This window comes from Petromyzon marinus, chromosome 1 (genome assembly GCF_048934315.1).
Source record: "Petromyzon marinus isolate PM22_M1 ecotype Great Lakes invasive population chromosome 1, UKy_Petmar_22M1.pri1.0, whole genome shotgun sequence".
NCBI classification, from domain to species: domain Eukaryota; kingdom Metazoa; phylum Chordata; class Hyperoartia; order Petromyzontiformes; family Petromyzontidae; genus Petromyzon; species Petromyzon marinus.
In genome coordinates, this window is record NC_133667.1 from 32,901,620 (window position 1) to 32,924,266 (window position 22,647).

Sequence of the window (22,647 nt, forward strand, 5' to 3'; positions counted from 1 at the left end):
TGAAAACTCAATTTCCCTGGACAAGAATACGGGGTATAAACCGTATGGGTTGACACGGTATGGGGCATAGTACAGGACAACAATGTCAGCTGTAGCAGCGAAGTAGCCTATGACGTCGGTTTTTATCCAAGGACTATCCAGGCGACTCAAACCTTTGCTTTAAGGGCGAATTTTTGACGATTTGGCCATGGTCACGGATAATTTTAATGCAGGACAAAACACGTTTCCTAGTTGAATTAAAATACATGTTTTATTGTTTCGTTGCACATACTGTCATTTGTTGAGCAATGCACCGTATTTTACGTGTGAAACTGTTGTTTTCACAGTCTTTTTCATAATGGAGGATATTCAAATGAAAACGCTTAGCCCATAAATGAACATTTAACCAAGTTGAGGTCCACTGACCTTCAAACAATGATTTTGCTGGACTGTGTTCTTCAAGCCATTAACTTAATTCCAGCAAACACAATTTACGTTTTTAATTTAAATTTTTTAAAAGGAGGCTAATCAAATTAATATAATTTCGGGTAAAAATACGTACATAAATCAAGCATGATTTCTCTTAAACATAGAAATAAATGTAAACACTAAATTTTGATATAAAGCTTTCGTGACTGCAGGGATTCATATTCTTGGTTCTTTTGGTAAAGTCACGTAGAAGGGAAATGATAAAATAATACAAATATAAAACAATAAAATAGTTTTATATTAAAACAATATTTTTTTTATATTAAAACAATTAAATTTTATTGTTTTTATTGTTTCCCTTTTACCGAAAGAACCAAGAAAAATGTAAACACGTTTATATCATTATTACATTGCTTGTGCAAAGGTGATCTCTTACATGAAACAATTAAATGCTAGCTTCCCCGCCCCCTAAATTATACACGTTCCACATCTGTAGTCTGTAAATTACACGTTGATGTACATATAAGAACATTTTTTTCATTTGTTGACTTGTTTAAAGTAAAATGCAAGTAAACTTTGTCTTACTCATGAAAAATATTTACTTTTATATTTCGTCAAATAAATGCACTTAGGATGCAGTTCATATATTTTTTACACCAAATTATTTATTTGAATATAAACTCATTGCAGGCAGTGAAATGTTTTTGTGTCATCCCGTGGGCTGTGTGCCTCCTATGGGCTTATGTTGGCGGTGAACCATTCGCCAATCCGTTTCTCGTTCTCTGCACGCCATTTGATATTGGCCTTGGTGCGCTCCAGGGCCTGCTCGAGCGCTCGTGTTCCGGACCCGAAGCCGACTTCGTGGTTGTCGGCCTTGAACTGCTCCAGCTGAGGAGAGGCGAGAAGGGAGAGGTGAGCTCAATCGGGTGAAGATCATTTGAGGCTCAACCGGTTGCGTAGCATGGGGCCCTGGTGACAGGAATTAAATGGAGGGGGGGGGCCCTCTCCAAATTCTCGCCTCTTCGTTTCCCAGTGCTTCGGCCCCTCTGGCCCTTGGGCACCTGTGCAGTTGCACCACCTGCACACTCTATCGCTACACCACTGGGTTCAACGGAGGCAAATTGTTATTTAAAGCATTCCCAACAGCAATTATTCCTTTTTCTGTTCTCACTGCACCTCTAAAATAATTCACCACGTACATAGTGTACGTACCCACTCATACGCACAGTGCGTGCATGCACGCACGCAATTAATAACATTGATGGGTATTTTATGAAACCAATTCACTGTGGCTTAACGTGTGCTTTCCTCACCTGCTTGAGCTCATATTCTGTGGAGAATCGTCTCGTAACTCCTTCAATGAGGCGTGAAAAGGAAAAGGAGCCTCCTCCGTACCTGCGACCAATCAGAGGACACGCATACACATCAACACGTGAAACAGGAGCACACGAGCCTTGATCTCCGTACACCCGTCTGGCAATGAAAGTGGGATGCAGTGTGCATGAAGTTGAACTTACTCGGTGAAGATGTACTTCCAATTGGCTCGGATGAAGTCCCAAGCCAGAGACTGCCCCACAACGTTTCTGGCAATCATCACGATGGTATTGGTTGCGTCCTGTTTCCGAATCTTTGTGGGGTCCAGAGTGTACTCAAGAAACCTGCACAGTGCACACAAGGACGAGGATCTATGAGATAGCAGTTTACTTTCAAACGTATGCATCATCACTACTCCATAATACAGGTTTGTTTTATATATTTTTTTATCAACGGTTATTGTAAACTTTAAACCAGGAGAGTTAGTTAATATAACATGTCCTTTTTTCCTGGGAGTCATTGTGCTTACAAAGCATAATGTAATATAATACGAAGACATTTAAAGAAAATAAAAAAAATGTGCAAAAATAGATTTAAGCTTCCTACATTCTGCAGACACCTCACTGCCCTTGCTAATGGTTGTCGAGTATTTGATTATCTACACAATTGAATACTACACAACTGATAAAATATCTGTATTTATCAGCTAGGTCTACTGCCACTATCACATTTTAGCCCAGGAATTGCATGAATTATTGGTAATACATGGTAAAAACACTGACAAAAGGAATCATTCTCAGATTTAAATAACTGTTATTTTGATCACTTGCAGAATAAGCATGTTCTTCCTTTGTATGATTGGAATGTTTTTTTTTTCCACTGCACACTCCTATTACCCCATACTGGAAAAAAAAAGCCTCTGGGTATTCACTAAACATCCCGGACAGGGATATCTTGAAAAACATTGTTGGGTTGACATGTGTAGTTGACGCATCCCGGGTTAATAAACGTTTCCGAGAGATGTCAGAAGAATCTACGTGTATGTTGACAGCACCGGTTGAGGATCCAGGTCTCCTCACTGCAAGCTAGTGCATCCCGGAGTTTATCGGCCTCCGTGGCGAGCGACGTCTCCTTGAACATCTTCCAACCAAAGTCCCACTCCGCCTGCCCACCCGCTGCTATCGCCGCGCAGTACACCGTCGACTTGAGGTTCGCGTGGATGCTGCACACCGCGGCCACGTGGGCACAAACAAAAAAGACTGTGTGATAAATATTCACTATACCAAAATTCGTTTGTCTTTGAAAGCTATTCAGTTGTCGGTACAGAAGATGTCAGAACATTATGTGTTTTCGGCAGAGGTCCACATTTTTCAATTCTTTTTTTATTTATTCGGTTTGAAAGGATTATATATGCCAACAAACAAAAAGTTGCATTTTTAACCATTTCAATGGTTATTTTAACAATAAATTGTTTTAATTTAAAACATACATAGAAAAAACAAACAAGCATTTACATTGGGTACCGCCTCATATTATAAATTGAAAATTAATTTCTTTAGAACTGCTTTTTGTGTTTAGTTTTTTTCCCCCCCGCACCTCCGATTAGCACGGTTGTCTACGCACGGTGCTAAAGAAGTTAAACATACATACATTCATGCTCCTGGGTTCTTTCGGTAAAGTCACGTAGGTATAAAATAAAATAAATCACGACGTTTCGATCGCAACACAAGCGACCGTCATCAGGTGGAACAGATACAGCAGGAGAACTGCTGACAGGAGAAAGAGCTGCTGCAACAAGAGTGTATATAGGATTTTGGTGGGCTCAACCCAAGGGTAAGTGGGCGGAGCTAGAGAAGGAACTTGCACGTAAATGTGAGAGATTAGCATGCCAATGTGAGACGGTCTCAGCCACCGGAGGTGGCGGGGATCCTCCTGTGGCTCGGCCGCCTCATAGATATTAAAAATGGTGATGTACTCAGAGTCGGAAATAACAGCTGACATAGGTAGGTATGATGGAAACATCACAGTAAGTTAAGACTTTAGCTGGTTAATAACGTCCTTCCAATGATTGCTCAGTATGTACCCATCTTCTCGGTTGAAGTTCCACAATCAATCTCTGAATTATTGTTTTTTTCCCACATCTCGGCTGTAAATTCTACTAATATTACCATTCCAATATTGTAGTCTTATCACAATGTTTGTAGAATGTCTGGACTGCTTTTCAGTATCATTTACATATACTAATATAAACATATTCAAGTTTTAATTATATTTAAAAATTGTATTAGGCCCCTTTGTACATGCTGTCTTCATGAAAAACATTGTGTAAGTTACTTGACATTAAATTACAAATTAGCTGTTGGATTTATTAAAAAAATGTATAATAAAGATGGAGCTTTGTGAGTATTACATGACTTACATGAAGTTGGAATTGGTCATCCATGCATGGTAGATAGCAATTGCATTCTGCTGACAAGGTGCATGGTTGTTGGAGCATGCGAGTGAGATAGCGTTGACTTGGTTATATCTGCACACCGAATGTTGTGGGAAATGAAAAGTACGAAAGGCACACAACAGGCATCATTGCATGCAAATACTTACATTTACTAACATCACAATTTTAAATGTTTGCTATTTTTATTGAAATGTAAAAGTTGTATATTGGCATTTCAAACTAAATAAAAAATTTGGTCATAATTTAAAGGTAAACAATTTACTTGTCAGTACAGGTTCTTGAAGCAAAAAGTCCTTTCATTCACATTCATACTCTGTGCACAGTACTGTTCATCATGTTTCCAACTTCTGAGCTTAATTCTGAAGGGAAATTGCACATACTATATCTGCCAGCACAGACACAAAGTAATGTTATACCTTTAAATTAATATTAACTTTAAAGTTTCAAACTTTTTGTTATTTTGCTGCCAGACTTGCTTGCATGTACTGTTTGCAAGTGTGGCTGAGAGGTTTGCAACTCACTGGTCGGCATGCCCTGGTGGGACATCGTTCCAGTTGCTGCTCACAAGCTCATCGTAGTAAATGTACAGCGGTAAGACTTGCTGCAGGATGTATTTCTGCATATGGACCGAGAGTTTTCATACGAAATAGGCTCATCAACATTAACATTCCAAGTCGGCTGAAAAACCCACATTTACAAAGAGCTGAATTGGCTGGCTTTTACTATTTACAAAAATCGATGGCATTAGCAATGCTTTTAGATTTAGCATTTATTCAAAGGCTATTTACAAAATAACCATTCACATCAGCTACACTAAGACTGTATGAAGAAAGTATAAAAATGCATATTAAATAGGTCGTTGGCCAAAGTGATACTCTTATGCCCAATTTATTCACAGAAAAATTAAAAGGAAAATATTTTCCAATTATTCGATTAGAAAAACAAAGGCATCTACATTTATGGAGAAAATATTAATAATCTCAGATTTGCTGAAAACATTAATTAAGTGAAATGAACTACAGGAAATGTTATAAGGGCCTCATAAGAAAAATGCAACAAAAATTTGGGTTCAGGATAAATGGCTAAATGTCACATGTAATGAGTTTGCAAAATAGTTTGAGATGTCTTGAGATATACACGAGTGCAAAACGCAGAAGGATATATGTGTAGTGACGTGGAATTAGTGACTGGAGCGCGTGCCACTGGGAGATTGGCAGACAGTAGAATTAGGGGTAACAGCCCGTTCTACCAGTTGAACCTGTGGGCAAGACACGGAGCAATCTGCGGGATCCAGACGAGTGTGGGGCCGAGGGTGGAGCCTGGCCACGCTGTTCAGGATATAAGGCGAGCTCCGACTCACAGTCGAGGCTGCTATGATGGGGATTGGAACTGGTCATGCTGTTGGCGTCGTGATCTTCGCCACTCTGCAAGCCGTGGGTCTGGCAACATTCTGGCTGTCCCGACCTGGTATGGAGTTATCCCCGAAAGCTGTGATGGCCGGAAATAAAAGAGAGAGACTACCTCCAACTAGTGTCTCTGAATTAGCACACTATATCTGTGTAACTGGTACAGCTATTGAAAGTGGACCATCATTAAATGTATCAAATACATGACTGAGAGTGGATGTAAGTGCGTTTGTGAAGATAAACTCGATAAGGAAAAGCAATGTATCAATGTGCCTAACTAATCATTTGTTTATCATTGCCTTCCGATAGCTTTGACTTGTGGATCACAAACAAGGTCATCCACAAAGAAAATGGAACGAACTGAAAATTGCACAAAGAACCGCAGAGGGATACTTTCTTAGAATATGAAGACATGGATTGGAGAGAATATAGAAGTTAAAGATATCCGATTTGTTAAGAAAAGTGAATTTTGGCAGAATACATCCCCAGAAGGGTTGATGGCTTATGATCAAGAAATATTATGGAGTGGAAGCGAAGACAGGGAGATAGATCAAAGAAATTATTTCATGTGTTGGTGCTAGGTGTATCCAGCTGTGGACCGATCAGGACTGATGATGACCTTAGGGCCATGGCATTTAGGGCAAATATTGATATTTAGTCTAATTTTAACCTTTTTACCAAGGACATATATTTGTGTCTTGAAATGCGATTGAAATTCAATACTTTCTGAAACCAAACTACAGTAAATTGTATAAGAAACCTGAAAACTATTTCTATATGAGTGTAGTAAAATGAACAGACTTTCGCACTCCTATATTTTACCTGTATGTATTCTAACATTATTTAATTGAACCAGCACGGACACCCATATTCATTAATTATATGAGCGTTCGTGTCCATACGTCTAACATGGGTGCTCACATTGACAGTGTGTCCGGTTTATTATTTCAAGCTTTATTTGCATGAAGACAATATTTAGCCCATTTCTAGTGTAGCTTTGCATGCTGTAAAAAAAAATTAGCTAGCGGGGAGTTTTTTTATATTTTGTATTCTTTTTAGGGGTGTCCCAACAAAAACCCAGTTATCTGCATGACATGGTATGTCTGCCCATGTTATTTCGAGAACACATTGTTCCTAACACTGTTGTACATGTTCATGTATTGTACATGCGCTGATGCTTGCATCAGTCGGCATCGGATGCTTGCGTGTGTTATACCTGCATATTCCCGAATACCGCAGAGCGGTCAAGCATCTGCTTGAAGTAGGAAATGCTGGAGATGGTCGCCTGCCAGGGCTGGTACTTGCGCTCATCAATCAGGTAGAGTGTGGTGTTCAGAGCCAGCTCCACGTCTATGTGTTTTGCCCTGCAGTGGGTGGGTAGGAGGAAGAGGACAATGAAATCATATTCTGGATTAGGTTTGCTTGTAGTTGCATAAGTTTTGTCATCCATTTCTGTCTCTTAAGTTCAATTCCAAGCCTGCACCTCTCCATGCTTTGTGCAAAGCCAAGAGAGATGGCAAACAGCTTGGAAGCTTTCATCCAGTAGTGAATAGATCATGGGTGATAATGATGACTATGTACACATTTATTATGCAGCTTTATGTGCTGCAACTGGGCTTCTTGTTACCTTGTTGTTGTTCTCACCTGGCCAAGTTAAAGGCATCGTCAATGATTTGTGCTCTGTTGATCACGGGTATCATCTGAAAATAAAATTAAATCAATTGTGAAATGTAGTGTACAGCTCAGAAGAGTTCATCTTAAATGTCACCATTCCTCTGTATTTTTCTCATTTGAAATATATAACGTACAGTGAGGGAAAAAAGTATTTGATCCCCTGCCGATTTTGTACGTTTGCCCACTGACAAAGAAATGATGAGTCTATAATTTTAATGGTAGGTTTATTTCAACAGTGAGAGACAGAATAACAACAAAATCCAGAAAAACGCATGTCAAAAATGTTATAAATTGATTTGCATTTTAATGAGGGAAATAAGTATTTGACCCCCTCAATCAGAAAGATGTCTGGCTCCCAGGTGTCTTTTATACAGGTAACGAGCTGAGATTAGGAGCACACTCTTAAAGGGAGTGCTCCTAATCTCAGCTTGTTACCTGTATTAAAGACACCTGTCCACAGAATCAATCAAGCAATCAGATTCCAAACTCTCCACCATGGCCAAGACCTAAGAGCTTTCCAAGGATGTCAGCGACAAGAGTGTAGACCTACACAAGGCTGGAATGGGCTACAAGACCATTGCCAAGCAGTTGGTGAGAAGGTGACAACAGTTGGTGCAATTATTCGCAAATGGAAGAAACACAAAAGAACTGTTAATCTCCCTCGTGGAGTTGCAATGATCATGAGAATGGTGATGAATCAGCCCAGCACTACACGGGAGGATCTTGTCAATGATCTCAAGGCATCTGGGACCCTAGTCACCAAGAAAACAATTGGTAACACACTATGCCGTGAAGGACTGAAATCCTGCAGCGACAGCAAGGTCCCCCTGCTCAAGAAAGCACATATACATGCCCGTCTTAAGTTTGCCAATGAACATCTGAATGATTCAGAGGACAACTGGGTGAAAGTGTTGTGGTCAGATGAGACCAAAATGGAGCTCTTTGGCATCAACTCAACTCGCCGTGTTTGGAAGAGGAGGAATGCTGCCTATGACCCCAAGAACACCATCCCCACCGTCAAACATGGAGGTGGAAATATTATGCCTTGGGGTTGTTTTTCTGCTAAGGGGACAGGACAACTTCACCGCATCAAAGGGACGATGGACGGGGCCATGTACCGTCAAATCTTGGGTGAGAACCTCCTTCCCTCAGCCAGGGCATTGAAAATGGGTCGTAGATGGGTATTCCAGCATGACAATGACCCAAACACACGGCCAAGGCAACAAAGGAGTGGCTCAAGAAGAAGCACATTGAGGTCCTGGAGTGGCCTAGCCAGTCTCCAGACCTTAATCCCATAGAAAATCTGTGGAGGGAGCTGAAGGTTCGAGTTCCCAAACGTTAGCCTCGAAACCTTAATGACTTGGAGAAGATCTGCAAAGAGGAGTGGGACAAAATCCCTCCTGAGATGTGTGCAAACCTGGTGGCCAACTACAAGAAACGTCTGACCTCTGTGATTGCCAACAAGGGTTTTGCCACCAAGTACTAAGTCATGTTTTGCAGAGGGGTCAAATACTTATTTCCCTCATTAAAATGCAAATCAGTTTATAACATTTTTGACATGCGTTTTTCTGGATTTTTGTTGTTATTATTCTGTCTCTCACTGTTCAAATAAACCTACCATTAAAATTATAGACTGATCATTTCTTTGTCAGTGGGCAAACGTACAAAATCAGCAGGGGATCAAATACTTTTTTCCCTCACTGTAAATAGGTTTTTTGTGTTATACAGGGTGATCAATGTATAGATACCCCTCTCACTGATTTATAATGTACAGTATGTTGAACTTTTTTCGCACCATACGTAGTGATAATTGGAGGTGCGCGTATTTCTGCGACAAAGCCAAGATGTATCAATTACCTCGATTTATGCATCAGTGAATGTTGTAAACAAAATAACACTGGCTGTGTTGAACAAAGTGTACCAGGAGCTTGTTAACAGATGTAATTAGTGTATTGACATTGATAGGAGACATGTAGAAGGTTTAAAAATCTGTAGATTACCCTGTCTAATGCCTATGATTGGATCAAGCCGAATGCGCCCGATCTCGTGAGATCTCAGAAGCTAAGCAGAGTTGAGTCTGGAATATGCTTGGATAGGTGACTACCTTGCACAGCAGGTTATTATAGGCTGCTGTGGGGTTATGTTTTGGGTAGCAGAGGGCAGGGCTGTAATATCCATTGGTATACTGTACTCTGTGTTCCCATGTTTATGCTCCCTGCCTTCACAACACCATACTGAGCAGCATGGTGAAGTATGGTGAAATAACTCATGACCAGGAGAGTATGTAGAGGCCTTCATTTTGCAGTGGATTCACAAAATTGTTCTACAAATACATTGTATCTTCATGTTTAGGTAAAAAAAGTCTGTTTGATTCACATACTTCGAGGTTAGTTTTCAGCTGAGCCAGCAAGCGATTCCAGTTGGCAACATCGTAGTTGACACGGTAATATCCCTCTTCATCGATGTTGAGCAGGACCCATTTGTCAGTACTCTGTAGCTCGGTAAAGGTAGACTCTGGTATCATGCAGAAACCAATGGACGGCAACAAAGACATAGGTAACAGGGACCAGTGACATTACAGCTTGCAGTTTGATCATTTCACAACTGTATGATTAAATGAGAAAATGAAAGAGGGATCCACAGCAAGTTTATCTCTATACATATATTTAAAACAGTACAATGTTGAAAGTAGAACTGGCTCACACGTAATAGTTAATTGATAAATTATTATATTCGTCGTTTTTCTATTAACATCACTTGCATTGGACAAAGTATGAATTACTCAATCCCTGTCATAGAATATTTACACAAAAATCTAAACATGATGAGAAAGTGCTTACCTTGAACTCCCAGTAACCACACAGTGTTATTGGATCCATCCTTCTTCCATGTGATGGGCACATGCCACTGGTAACTGTAAAAAATATATTGGTCATTATATTTTATTCGCATTTATAATTAAGTTTTTGCAGGACATTACTTTTTTCAAATGTATTAATATGGGATAGGTTCTCAGAGATATATATATAAAATTTACCCAGTTCCCATCGGAGAATTGTTTTATTGTATGCCATAATACTGTAATCATTGAAGGTGAATTTTACATTGTGAAACTATGCACCATGATAAAACATTGGCTTCAAATCTAGAACATTGGCTTACACTTGAGTTTTATAATGACAAAGATTATTTTATCTCTATTAATGTGTACAGTGAGGGGAAAAAAAGTATTTGATCCCCTGCTGCTTTTGTACGTTTGCCCACTTACAAAGAAATGATCAGTCTATAATTTTAATGGTAGGTTTATTTGAACAGTGAGAGACAGAATAACAACAACAACATCCAGAAAAACGCATATCAAAAATGTTATAAGTTGATTTGCATTTTAATGAGGGAAATAAGTATTTGACCCCCTCTTAATCAGAAAGATTTTTGGCTCCCAGGTATCTTTTATACAGGTAACGAGCCGAGATTCGGAGCACACTCTTAAAGGGAGTGCTCCTCATCTCAGCTTGTTACCTGTATAAAAGACACCTGTCCACAGAAGCAATCAATCAGATTCCAAACTCTCCACCATGGCCAAGACCAAAGAGCTCTCCAAGGATATCAGGGACAAGATTGTAGACCTACAGAAGGCTGGAATGGGCTACAAGACCATTGCCAAGCAGCTTGGTGAGAAGGTGACAACAGTTGGTGTGATTATTCGCAAATGGAAGAAACACAAAAGAACTGTCAATCTCCCTTGGTCTGGGGCTCCATGCAAGATCTCACCTCGTGGAGTTGCAATGATCATGAGAACGGTGAGGAATCAGCCCAGAACTACACGGGAGGATCTTGTCAATGATCTCAAGGCAGCTGGGACCGTAGTCACCAAGAAAACAATTGGTAACACACTACGCCGTGAAGGACTGAAATCCTGCAGCACCCGCAAGGTCCCCCTGCTCAAGAAAGCACATATACATGCCCGTCTGAAGTTTGCCAATGAACATCTGAATGATTCAGAGGACAACTGGGTGAAAGTGTTGTGGTCAGATGAGACCAAAATGGAGCTCTTTGGCATCAACTCAACTCGCCATGTTTGGAGGAGGAGGAATGCTGCCTATGACCCCAAGAACACCATCACCACCGTCAAACATGGAGGTGGAAACATTATGCTTTGGGGGTGTTTTTCTGCTAAGGGGACAGGACAACTTCACCGCATCAAAGGGACGATGGACGGGGCCATGTACCGTCAAATCTTGGGTGAGAACCTCCTTCCCTCAGCCAGGGCATTGAAAATGGGTCGTGGATGGGTATTCCAGCATGACAATGACCCAAAACACACGGCCAAGGCAACAAAGGAGTGGCTTAAGAAGAAGCACATTAAGGTCCTGGAGTGGCCTAGCCAGTCTCCAGACCTTAATCCCATAAAAAAAATCTGTGGAGGGAGCTGCAGGTTCGAGTTGCCAAACGTCAGCCTCGAAACCTTAATGATTTGAAGAAGATCTGCAAAGAGGAGTGGGACAAAATCCCTCCTGAGATGTGCGCAAACCTGGTGGCCAACTACAAGAAACATCTGACCTCTGTGATTGCCAACAAGGGTTTTGCCACCAAGTACTAAGTCATGTTTTGCAGAGGGGTCAAATACTTATTTCCCTCATTAAAATGCAAATCAATTTATAACATTTTTGACATGCGTTTTTCTGGATTTTTTTGTTGTTATTCTGTCTCTCTGTTCAAATAAACCTACCATTAAAATTATAGACTGCTCATTTCTTTGTCAGTGGGCAAACGTACAAAATCAGCAGGGGATCAAATACTTTTTTCCCTCACTGTATATTCCTTTGTTAATCCACTGCTGGATGAAAGCGTCCCCAAGCTGCCAGCCATGGGCGTTGTTTGACCATAGTACACCACGCTGGTTGGTCAGTGTGGGTTGGTGAGGCCGAACGGATTGAGACTGGTTCAGATATCTCTCGGCAGTGATGGTAGCCGTGGGTGGGAAGCACACTTCGGTAGTTGCGCAGATTTATAGCATAATGTGCTAACCACTGTGCCGCCACTCCACATCCCTCCACAGAATACTGTACAATTTCAATGTAACTCGCCAACAAAAATACCGACCATAGAAATATTGACTCATTCAAACTGACTCATTGGCTTTACCCAGAGGTCTTAATGAAAGACTTATCTGGGCTCGCTTGTTGTCTGAGGTTCATTGTATAATGTGTTCATCCTGTGAGCAGGAGCTACACGGGGATACTCACTTGAAGGGCGATGGCCGCTCAACGACCGCTTCGGGATCGATCAGGAAGTGCTTCTGGGTGACCTTGCCACTGCTCGTATCGAGCTTGATCACAGGGTAGCCCATCTGGAGCGTCCATGTGTCCATGATCTCTTTCACCGTTTTTGGGAGGATCACGTTGTTCTTGTTCACCGCCTGCACCGACAATCGGACATTTGCGGTTGGCCAACTCTGCAGTCAAATAAATCGCATTCGCGTACATTGCGATTGCGAAGTAAGTTGAAATCAGGGCTACTATTTTAGTCAATGAAACTGAAGACCAAGAGAAATGTCTGGGATAATGTTTTGATGTCACCAGACCTCACCTTCATCAACTTCTTTGTAAAGGATCTCACAACATTTGTAAAGTTAAACCCTGCTCTTGTAGTATCCCACTTTTTTTCTTTAGATTTTGGGTTTATCGCTAAGTGCAACTCTCCATCTCAGAGAATAGCTCATGGAAGCAGATATCAGAGAGTTGCCTCTAAGATCCATTCAAGTGACCTCTGTTCCACACAGTAGGATCAGCAATTTCCTACCCATCTTCGTACTGCGAGTAATGTTTATCGTATGAAAGTTAAATTAATATATTTGATCCTCAGAGATATACATTTACAAAATTACCTGCAGAAGCAAATATAACGTCATTTTTTTTTGTGTGTGCACTGATCGGTGATCGAGCTAAGACCATTAACTCACTACACTTGATAATCTGGCTGCCTTGATTTAAACTCAGGATCTCAATGGTGCCAGCTTAGTGCTCTTATCTCTGCGCTACCCGGCTACCTCATCTGATTTTTATGTTGAGTGCGAGTCCAGGGTTTGATGCCATGATCTCATATATGTTAGTGGAACACTCACGATGCTGTTCAGTACTCAGCCACCTCTCCTTTGGACATTATTCTCACTTTGTTGCAGACAGGGACGGCTATTGTGTGTGCATCGCGGTGCCAGTGTGACTCTTCACCTGCTGCTGGTGATCCCACAGGTCATCCACCGCTGCATTGCTGAGCTGGTGAGCCAGGAGGTAAGTCTGCATGCACACATGCGAAGCTTCCATCAACATATGCTTGGGACACCACACATTGACAATGCACACATACATTATCTGAACGTTACTGAATGTTGTTGCACAAACTAATTATTGTCCAATAATTCAATGGCTCTTTGTTATTCATGACAGACTTACATTTAGTCCTTCTACAAACACAGGCTCAGTGAGGAATGATGATAACATACGGAGCACAGATCCACCCTGAAATGAGAAATATAGAATAAACGCTCTTTAGAACAAGGCAGCAGGTCAAACACATAGGAGATGTTTCTCCTAAACTGGTAGATACCTTAATTAGGATCAGGGTTTTGGAAACTTCCACTAAAACTTGAGAATCATAAACATTTTAGGCTCTCTAAATATTGGGAGCATTAAATAAATTCTGAAAATTCTAACCTTGAGCTTATGCAAAGCATTGAACAATTAAACAAATGTACGTATGTCCACTCATCTAATGTGTATAGCCCAAACGTGTAACAATATCAATTCATCAGTACTGTTTGTACGTTTTACGATGTGTGAATCAAATCAACATTTTGTATTAGTATGTTGAATGTAATGTGCTAAATCGCAACCCTGAATAATGCTAATTCATTGAAATAGCAAAGAAGAGGAATCATTAAGCCCATACGTATAAGTCCGGTGGTTAAAACTAGCTTGGACTATAATCCTTTGTTTGAATCGTGTATTATTTTGGGGTTTCCTAAAATGCTATGTGGAGTCAAAACTTATCATGCATTCATTGACAATGAAGACCACAAAGCTTAGGAAATTATTGGCCCGGTTTCTTGCTGTCTTCCAGCTTGTCTGTGATTTCCTGCCATATTAATCTAGATGGACTGAATTGACCCCCTCTTCTTGGTAACCTGTCTGATGTTCTAACAAAGTTTGTACATAATATTTTGTTCTCTTAAGTTATCTGACCATGGGCAGATCCACGCCTGAAGTTCCCACAATCTTATTAGATCCTATGCCCTCCTCTTTACCTCTTAACATCACAATCTGTACTTGGGTTATCAAGGCAGAACAAGGAAAGGATGGTTAATGATATCTGCCCTTGCCTCTAACAGCAGTTTTTTTAGGTGACACCATCACCGATGCATTTCTGCATAATATCTAGAATAGAATGAATATTACATACATCTGTTTGTAATTACCTGATTTTAACAGGGGTTTAATTATTCACGTAAATATTTGGATAATCAATATGTATTCTTGAAAAAAAACAGCTGTCACTATAGGCACTGAGGTGATTTTGAGATTAAGAGAACAGACGGATGGTACCTTGCTGTAAGAGATGGAGTCGAATTGCTCACTGATTTCTTCTGGTGTGTTGATGTCTGATTCATCAGAGGACAGAGGATGAGAGGAGGCCAGGCTGTCCATGGAAAACACATGTTGCAGCTCCAATATCACGAACAGTTGTTTCTGTTTGTCGCAAACATGAGACATACTGTTTGTCATTTCTGAGCCGAAACAGTGTGTTCACCTTTTTATTTCCTTTGTAAAAAAAAGTACAATTTGAAAGCGATTAACTGAACTGCATCGTAAATGATATGTTATGTAAACAGTGATATGAATAGGGAATTATGATTGGATGGATCAGAAGTCAGATTTTTGGTTCACTGAACTGGCACTGCTGAGAACCTGGGTTGGAATTCGAGCAGCTGCCTGTGATTAAACCGGGTTTGTAGGTGTCGCGTGTTTATGATCTCGGCCACATCACCAATAACTATACAAAAGAAACATGTACATTTTTGTTTTGTACTTTATTTGGCTAAATTCCAACCACCGAGAACTGAAAATATAATTTTGACTGTCATGTAATGAACATTACTTTCATATCTAGAGCGAGTTGGAAAGTGTTACCCACCACTGTGTGGACCAGCGGTCACATGAAGGGATCTCAGAGGGAACTCTGGCATCAGATTCCATGGCCTATTCTCTCACATAAGATTCCTATGCAAGAGGTCCAAATTCATTATTCGTGACATGACATTGATAACACAGTTGGGATAAAGCTAAGAAATGTCCTTAGAAATGAAAACATAAGATAAGGATAGATAATGTGAGTGGGCTGTCATGGTCATGATTGTTACCATTTCCCAAGATGGTTCAGCATAGTCTGCTCCCAGGTACTGCACATAGGTAGCAAAGCCCTCGTTTAGCCAGAGGTCGTTCCACCATTTCAGCGTGACCAGATTCCCGAACCACTGCATTCAGCGGTGAACATAAAACATATGCATGTTATCGCAAACTCGATTATACATGTGTGCAATATTCGATGTTATTTTATTCTACGACATCTGTTTCATGTGATTGGTACAAAGGTCGGGCCTATCAATGTGGGGTTCCAAATATGTGGAGTTGGGAAGGCAAATATGCACAGTGTGCCAAGATAAGTACACCGTTGTGAAGGCTTGGTGATAGGCATTAAAGATTATTGGTATTGGCTTGACCTGGGTTGGCATGATCACAAGTTTGTGTAAATACTGCTGCCATGAGATATGCAGATTGAAGGTCAACATCTCTGCAAGCGTTTGGCCTTGGCCATCTAAGCGAATTTCAACACACCTGTTTTAAAATTTTCTTTCTGCTGAGTCAAGTACTGTAAGGCTTGTTTAAATGCTGCTCATCTCTTACATGGCCTTTGGAGTGGGAAATGAATAACCTGTGCTTTATGATGGCAACAAAGGTTTGTTATATCGACCAAAATCATTTTTTATTGCCTGCATTTTTTTAAAAACAATATATCCCAAGTGTGCTTAATAAACATCACACAGTAAAGCATTTTTTTATACTAAAACTGCCATTATGAACGCAGAATGTTGCATTGGGAAATCTCCTGACAATTTTCAAGGCCCGAGGGCCTGTTTCACCACAACCCCTGAATGTAGCTTTTTCAACTGTATACTCAGCGATTAAATTTGTATCTCTTTGTAAAAATATCCCTCAGAGTTAGGATATATTTATGTACAGGTTTACTTTGTATTGCCATTTGTGTTAATTTGATTTCACCTATAGTTATGGATAGTATTATACAGTACAGCCCATTGTCCATCCGCTCTTGGATGAAGGCCTCCCCTTGCTGTGCCGGTCATGGGGTTTGACCATTCTTCATACTGGGTCAGTGCGGGGTTGGCAAGGTAGGCTGTCCAGGACTGATTCAGACGTCACTCTCCACTGATGTTAGCCGGGGCCGGAAAATGAACAAAGCTATTTGGAAGCAGCAGTCTCTTTAAGGGCAGCAGCAGGGTCGCGCACCACAGTGCCCGTGTTGCGGTACCTGATGCGCCAGCTCGTGCGCCACGACCGAAGCCACGCGCTCCTTGTTGCCGTTGGACGACTGCACCGGGTCGTACAGCAGCGCCGTCTCGCGGTACGTCACCAGGCCCCAGTTCTCCATCGCGCCGGCGGCAAAGTCCGGCAGCGCGATCTGGTCTGGGGTGCATGGGACAGCCGAGATTCGTGAGCTGCCGACCAAGAGCTTGGGACTCCGTAACAGATTTGGTCGATGGGATATATTAACTTGGAAACCACTTGCAAACGAGAAGGCCCGACAAGCCACTATCCAGGTAAAATGTTTGAGTAATTACATTTTTAAGTAAAACTGCTTATTTGCCTGTGCAGACTAAGGGTGAAAATCCTATCTTTACTAAATGGCCAAAACACATGACCTGGCAATTTGCACCATGGTTGGTAATTAAGACATTGGTGTGCTATTGGTAAATAGTGTCTCACAATTTAACAAATTTCAAGATATTAACCTTGTTCTTTAGCTTTATTCTAGTGGAATATAGTGTTCCATTTATATATAAAATTACAATTCTGTGTAAAAATTTGAATTTCTGTACTTTGGATGCTCATTTATACGCATTGAGGTAATTCAATATAATGAATCATGTCATCAAAAACTCCAGTTCCTGTGATCCACCAAGATGCAGGTTTTATATTTATCAATAATCAGGTGTGGGCATTGAAGAAAAGGTTCCCTCAAAAAGTGTTTCTAAGGAATGCTGTATTTGGCCACCTGAGTTTCCAGGGTTGAATACCTACGACAGATACCGTACATTTATTTATAGTCCATTTATTAGTCAACAACCAGCCTATGCAGTCTGTGGTGTGAAACCGCACCACCACGCAATGTCGTGTAATGCACATTACACCAGTGGAGCACGAGCGATACTGCCACAGTTGTCGGTGAGGACTGGAGTTTGAGAAGCACCCTGAGTTGGTGCACACACACCGTGGCAGTTAGTTAGGTGCCTACCAGACTTGGGAAGCGGGTAGGCCACTCGGTAGTAATCCGCAAAGAAGTTGAGAATGTTGCCGGTGATATTGAGGGCATAGTCTGCCTGGCCATCGTCCACTGCCTGCGGCCGCGCCCAGATGCGTATCTGCACACGCACAGGTGATAGAGTGACGGTAGCCGATGATCACTGTCTTGTTCTTTATGGAGTTGAGCACATTATCGGGATTTTGAGAGACATTAATAATAGCTGCTCTTGTGTTATGCTTCAGTTTTAAGTTTAATACAAGTATAGTAAATCCATTGGGTCCTGATGACAGTGTACTGCACACTACGTTACCAAATAAGGATAATGCGCGCGTGAACTCTTCGTGTTGGCCATGCTAATGATTTTCAGGTCAATTGGCCACATCTTATTTGGCATGAATGCAACACGGAGCAGACAGCACTGTTTCCTCCCAACTGGACTTCTACCATGACATTGTCATCAAGAGTGTAAATTATATTTACTTTCGGTATTTGACCAATGTGGGATTGACTTTGGTGATTTTAGTTGAGTAAATGTTCAATACGCACCTGTGTGCCGTTTTCTATTTTCTCGATGTAAGTAAATTCGCACACGATGAAGGCCAGCAGGTAGGTGGACATCTTGAGAGTTGTGTTGAACGTGGTTTCTCTCCAGGTAATTGTCCCTTCTGTGATGTCTTTTTCATCTGGAAATGTATAATAGTGTCATCATCAAAGTTGGAAGCAAATTGATGCACCATCACTGATATAAACCAGCTCTGCATCTCCGTGAACTTAAACTGAACTCGTTGAAACTTTTCAAAATGTTACTGTGAGTCTTCAGAGTTGTGTCAAACGTGGTTTCCCTCCAGGTCATTGGTCCTTCTACGATATCATTTTCAGCTGAAAATGTATAATCGGTTCATCAAAATTTAAACGAGCTCTTCGTTTTCGTGAAATAAAATTGAACTTTTTAAAACTTTTGTTTTGTTTGTATTTTGCAATGAGCCCAGGAAGCCTTTTTAAAAATATTCCAGTGCTCTCATGGGCTTTGGTATAGGAAATCAGTGACTGGTGCAGTGCATTATGATAGTTACCATATTTTTCTATGCTTGTTTGAAACAAATTACATTTTTTGCGATTTTTTGCTCTGTTTGTTTTACCTTTTTATATCCCAAGTTTTCTGTCTACAACACAACATTAAGCATTTTCACTTCTAATAACGTCCTACTGAAACAAAAAATAAATTCCGCGAGTCCACTGCACATTCAGTGCCCACACTTTCTTCATACTAGGTGCACTTGTAGTGAAATAAATGAATATGTGCAAAGTGGCTTCACGTGTTTGACTTGGGCCTCAGTGTAAGAAATGAAATGCGTCTCCCTGTTCAATTTTCCTTCCTCTTTGTAACCCAGCTCCGAGGTCCCTGCAGCCCACAAGCCCTGGTGCAGTTTCACCGCCTGCACGCTCGATGGCAAGGCCACTGGATGAGCATGACAATAATTGTGATCGTGGGGTTTCTCACCTATAATGGGCATGTTTGAGATGGCCTTGTGCTCGGGTTTGTGTCTAATCGTCACGTCAAACGTAGCCTTCATGGCCGGCTCGTCGAAGCACGGGAAGGCCTTGCGTGCGTCCGTGGGCTGCATCTGCGTGGTGGCCACAACCCTGTGAGGGGGGGGGGGGGTGATGAGGGACAGCATAATAATGTAGAGAGAAGTGAAACATGATTGGTGACGATGGGGCAGCATTCATGCAGTGATGGGAGTGGGTAGAACAACGTTCAGCACGAATTAGCAAGATTCAGTAGGAAACTTTTGAAGGCTTCCATTTGGAAAGCAACTGCGATAAAATGTATGATGTGCTGCCATGATGGATTGTGGGTAATGATGCAAAATTAAATAAACAATTTAGCTGTTTCTATTTTTTGTCAACTCCCTACCCCTGTTCAAGGTCAGGCCCTTTGTGAACATCACCAGAAATATTCATCACCACCAAGGTGGTGACAAGAATGTCTTCATATTTTATCAGCCATTGTCTATTCACTGCTGGATGAATGGCTGTTTACACCGTCGCCATCTGTCACGGTTATGAGATCCCCCAATCCATCTCACAACTGGACATAGCTCCGTTTGCAAGTTGATCGTCCTCTAGCAAATGTTTCCATATTATCATTATCACTTTACATTTTACTGATATAGCCATTCACAACATATCTTGTTCCCATGCATAATATATAATTTTCAAATGCAGTGCATACCAATGCAAGTGTAAGGCCGCGCAGGGGCAACGTGGTCAGGGGTCAATGCCTCACACTGATGGCTCGTGACCACCAAGATGGCGGTGTCATTTAAGGGTGCAAACAATTACAGCATGGCCAGAGGTGACTACAATCGGTGTCATAATGTCACAATCCCTTTCTGGGTCTTGTGCCTTTCATGCGGTATGGTAGGGCAGTCAAGAGTTTGAAACATCAGCAAATGCATGATACTGTTTAGCCACCGCCCCCTACTGGTGGCGGTGGCATAAATTGTAATGTCTTCATGGGTGTTAAAGAAGTGACACGTTTATGAGCTGTGAATTGTGAAAGTTGCGTGTGCCTGCACGTGCAATCGCGAGAGTTGTGTGTTATGCTTGCGAGCGTAAGTGGATGAGGATGGGTAGTGGTGACGGTAAAGTATAGTTGCCCTGAACGTTTGAGATGTGTGTGTGCGTGCGATTTGTAATGTGACGGCGCTGGATAGAGTAACATGGATTAGTGGTGGGCTGACTCCTAGATGTGAATAGAGGTGCAGCAGCCGAGGTTACAGGGCGCGATGTGCCTCGGTTTAGTGCACCAAGGTTACAAGCTAAGGAATCCCTGCAGCAGATTACAGAATCCTTTTAGTCATGAGCGGAGTTTGGGGGGCAAAGTGTGGGGGCGGGGCAATGCTCCCCCAAACCGGACACCTTTATTTTCAGTAATTTACAATTAAGATAAAAAAATAAATTATAGGCACCTGGATTCCGAATGTAATGGGCAAAGCGAACCCCTGCCCCCCACCTATGATTTTAGCTTATATAGCCTGTCCCCTCAGCTACAGAGTGGCATTGTTATTTAACTTACATTACATGTTTGTTGTTACATTTAGTTTTGCGTGCAATGTAATGATTTCACAGAAATGTACATGCAAATAGTTGAATGACACATTCTACTGAAATTTTTAAGTCAATCAGTTTATCCCTCTTGTGCACTCGGATTTTAATGAGGGGACTAAACTATTTGTGTGGGGGTTAGACTACCTTAAAATGTCTTCTCCCTTCCCCCACCCCCCAAGTCTCTAAAGTTATGGGGAGCTAGAGCCCCCTCCATTCCTTGTCAGAATAAATCCGGCCGCACACACACACGTACTTGCGAACTCCACCCTCCGTGTACTCGCTGCGGTAGAAGCCCGCGAGGTCATCGGCCAGCTCGCCCACGAACTCGGTGGCCATCGTGTAGATCGCATCCTTCTGCAGCGGAGCCTTCAGTTCCAGCACCAGGTACTGGTTCTTGGGCTCCAGCCAGGAGCTTGCCACCTCCACACCGTTCCCCGAGGAGTCTTTGAGGAGAGCCAAGTGGCCGCCCTTCACGGTGTAGTTGAGTTTGTTGCTGTGGATGATGACGTTGCTCGTTGGGACTAGACACTGGAACTCGACGGTGGAGTCGCCGCTGAATGTGTAGAGTTTGGTCACGGGGTCCGGATCTAGCTTTGGCCAGAGCTTCACCTTGTAGCTGCTGGGCACCAGGTTCTTAGGGAGGCGAATGTTCTTCCAAGGTCCGGGGCGAATAGTCGGAGTGGGCTTCTCGTTTGTAATGTCAGAGGGCTTCGGTGTTGTCTTCTCGGTGGGCGCAGGGGCAGCTGGCTCTTTGTTGACGTTCAACTCGTTGGAGTAGACTACTGACAGAGCGATGATGGTGGAGAGCATCCCCACGAAAAGGACCCCCAGCAATACCAGCAACAACTTGCTCACTGTGATGGTCGACATTTTTTTTGAGCACGCAAGCCAAACTATGCATATACAGTATATACAAAACACTGCACGGGGAAGGAGGAGGACCCGTTATCATACGAGTCTGTGGGGGGCGATGATATATGAGCAGAGACGGATTATGTCAGAGTCGGCTGCTGGTGTGACCACCAATAGCTGAGTGCCGGTGTCACCACCAGGAGTACGAGGTTGCAGTAGATTGAAATTGAGTGTGTTTGTGAGCGTGGTTAATGTTTACCCACTCCGATTTCTAGATCAGCCAATAGTGGCCCAAGGTAGGGCTCTAAATAGTCCTCGCCAACATGATTAGCTAAGCCCTCAGAGCATTCTGAGAATGATTAAAATTAGTTGGGGAGGTGCAGGCCTAGATGCTGTGAGTCATGGCTTTGGCAATACCGTAAATACTTAAAATTGTGGTCGTTTGTATTTCTTAACAAGGGAATGTTCCCCACTACCATATCTTGTGTTCTTTTTTTAGCGAGCATGACCGTCAGAATATCTGTTAGAGTATATTTTAGAGTCTTAATGCAGATGCAGCTTTGCTTTGACAGGAGTCTCGTGATTATTCTGCGATCTCTGGCGTGGTCACCAAACATTGCTTAATAACAGATTATTTATTTTTGCGAGGGCGGGTTGTGAAGTGACATCTTTTTTTATGTTGATTTTAGTTTTTAAGCCTAGCCCTGAGAGTTTATATTGGAGTTTTTGAAGGACACTAAATCAAAATGGCACGATATATAAAAAATAATTTGAAAACTAGCACTGCCCACGTATTTGCGTGGGATACATGGCCGGGTAGGAGGGTAG

General features: G+C 41.9%; 1 protein-coding gene and 1 long non-coding RNA gene across 3 annotated transcripts in view; one reads left to right on the top strand and one right to left on the bottom strand.

Annotated features, from left to right (window-relative positions):
* Window positions 1–231: 231 nt before the first annotated feature.
* On the bottom strand, window positions 232–22,391 carry LOC116940231 (aminopeptidase N-like). Its single transcript, XM_032949726.2, has 20 exons — window positions 21,221–22,391; window positions 19,355–19,497; window positions 18,400–18,536; window positions 17,845–17,971; window positions 16,861–17,015; window positions 15,674–15,787; window positions 14,859–15,002; window positions 13,710–13,775; window positions 13,488–13,553; window positions 12,504–12,676; window positions 10,098–10,171; window positions 9,638–9,771; window positions 7,228–7,283; window positions 6,800–6,947; window positions 4,699–4,793; window positions 4,142–4,249; window positions 2,777–2,944; window positions 1,926–2,066; window positions 1,722–1,803; window positions 232–1,296 (listed from the first exon to the last, which is right to left on the bottom strand). Exons 1-20 carry the CDS (start codon window positions 21,835–21,837, stop codon window positions 1,141–1,143), a joined length of 2,904 nt encoding a protein of 967 aa, XP_032805617.2. The 5' UTR covers window positions 21,838–22,391; the 3' UTR covers window positions 232–1,140.
* The window catches only part of LOC116940238 (uncharacterized), a 34,067-nt gene continuing 16,711 nt past the window's right edge, over window positions 5,292–22,647 (top strand). For both annotated transcript variants that reach the window (XR_012941751.1, XR_012941753.1), the window contains exons 1-2: window positions 5,292–5,644; window positions 13,439–13,547. This is a non-coding gene — a long non-coding RNA (uncharacterized LOC116940238). The remainder of the gene's footprint in view (window positions 5,645–13,438; window positions 13,548–22,647) is intronic.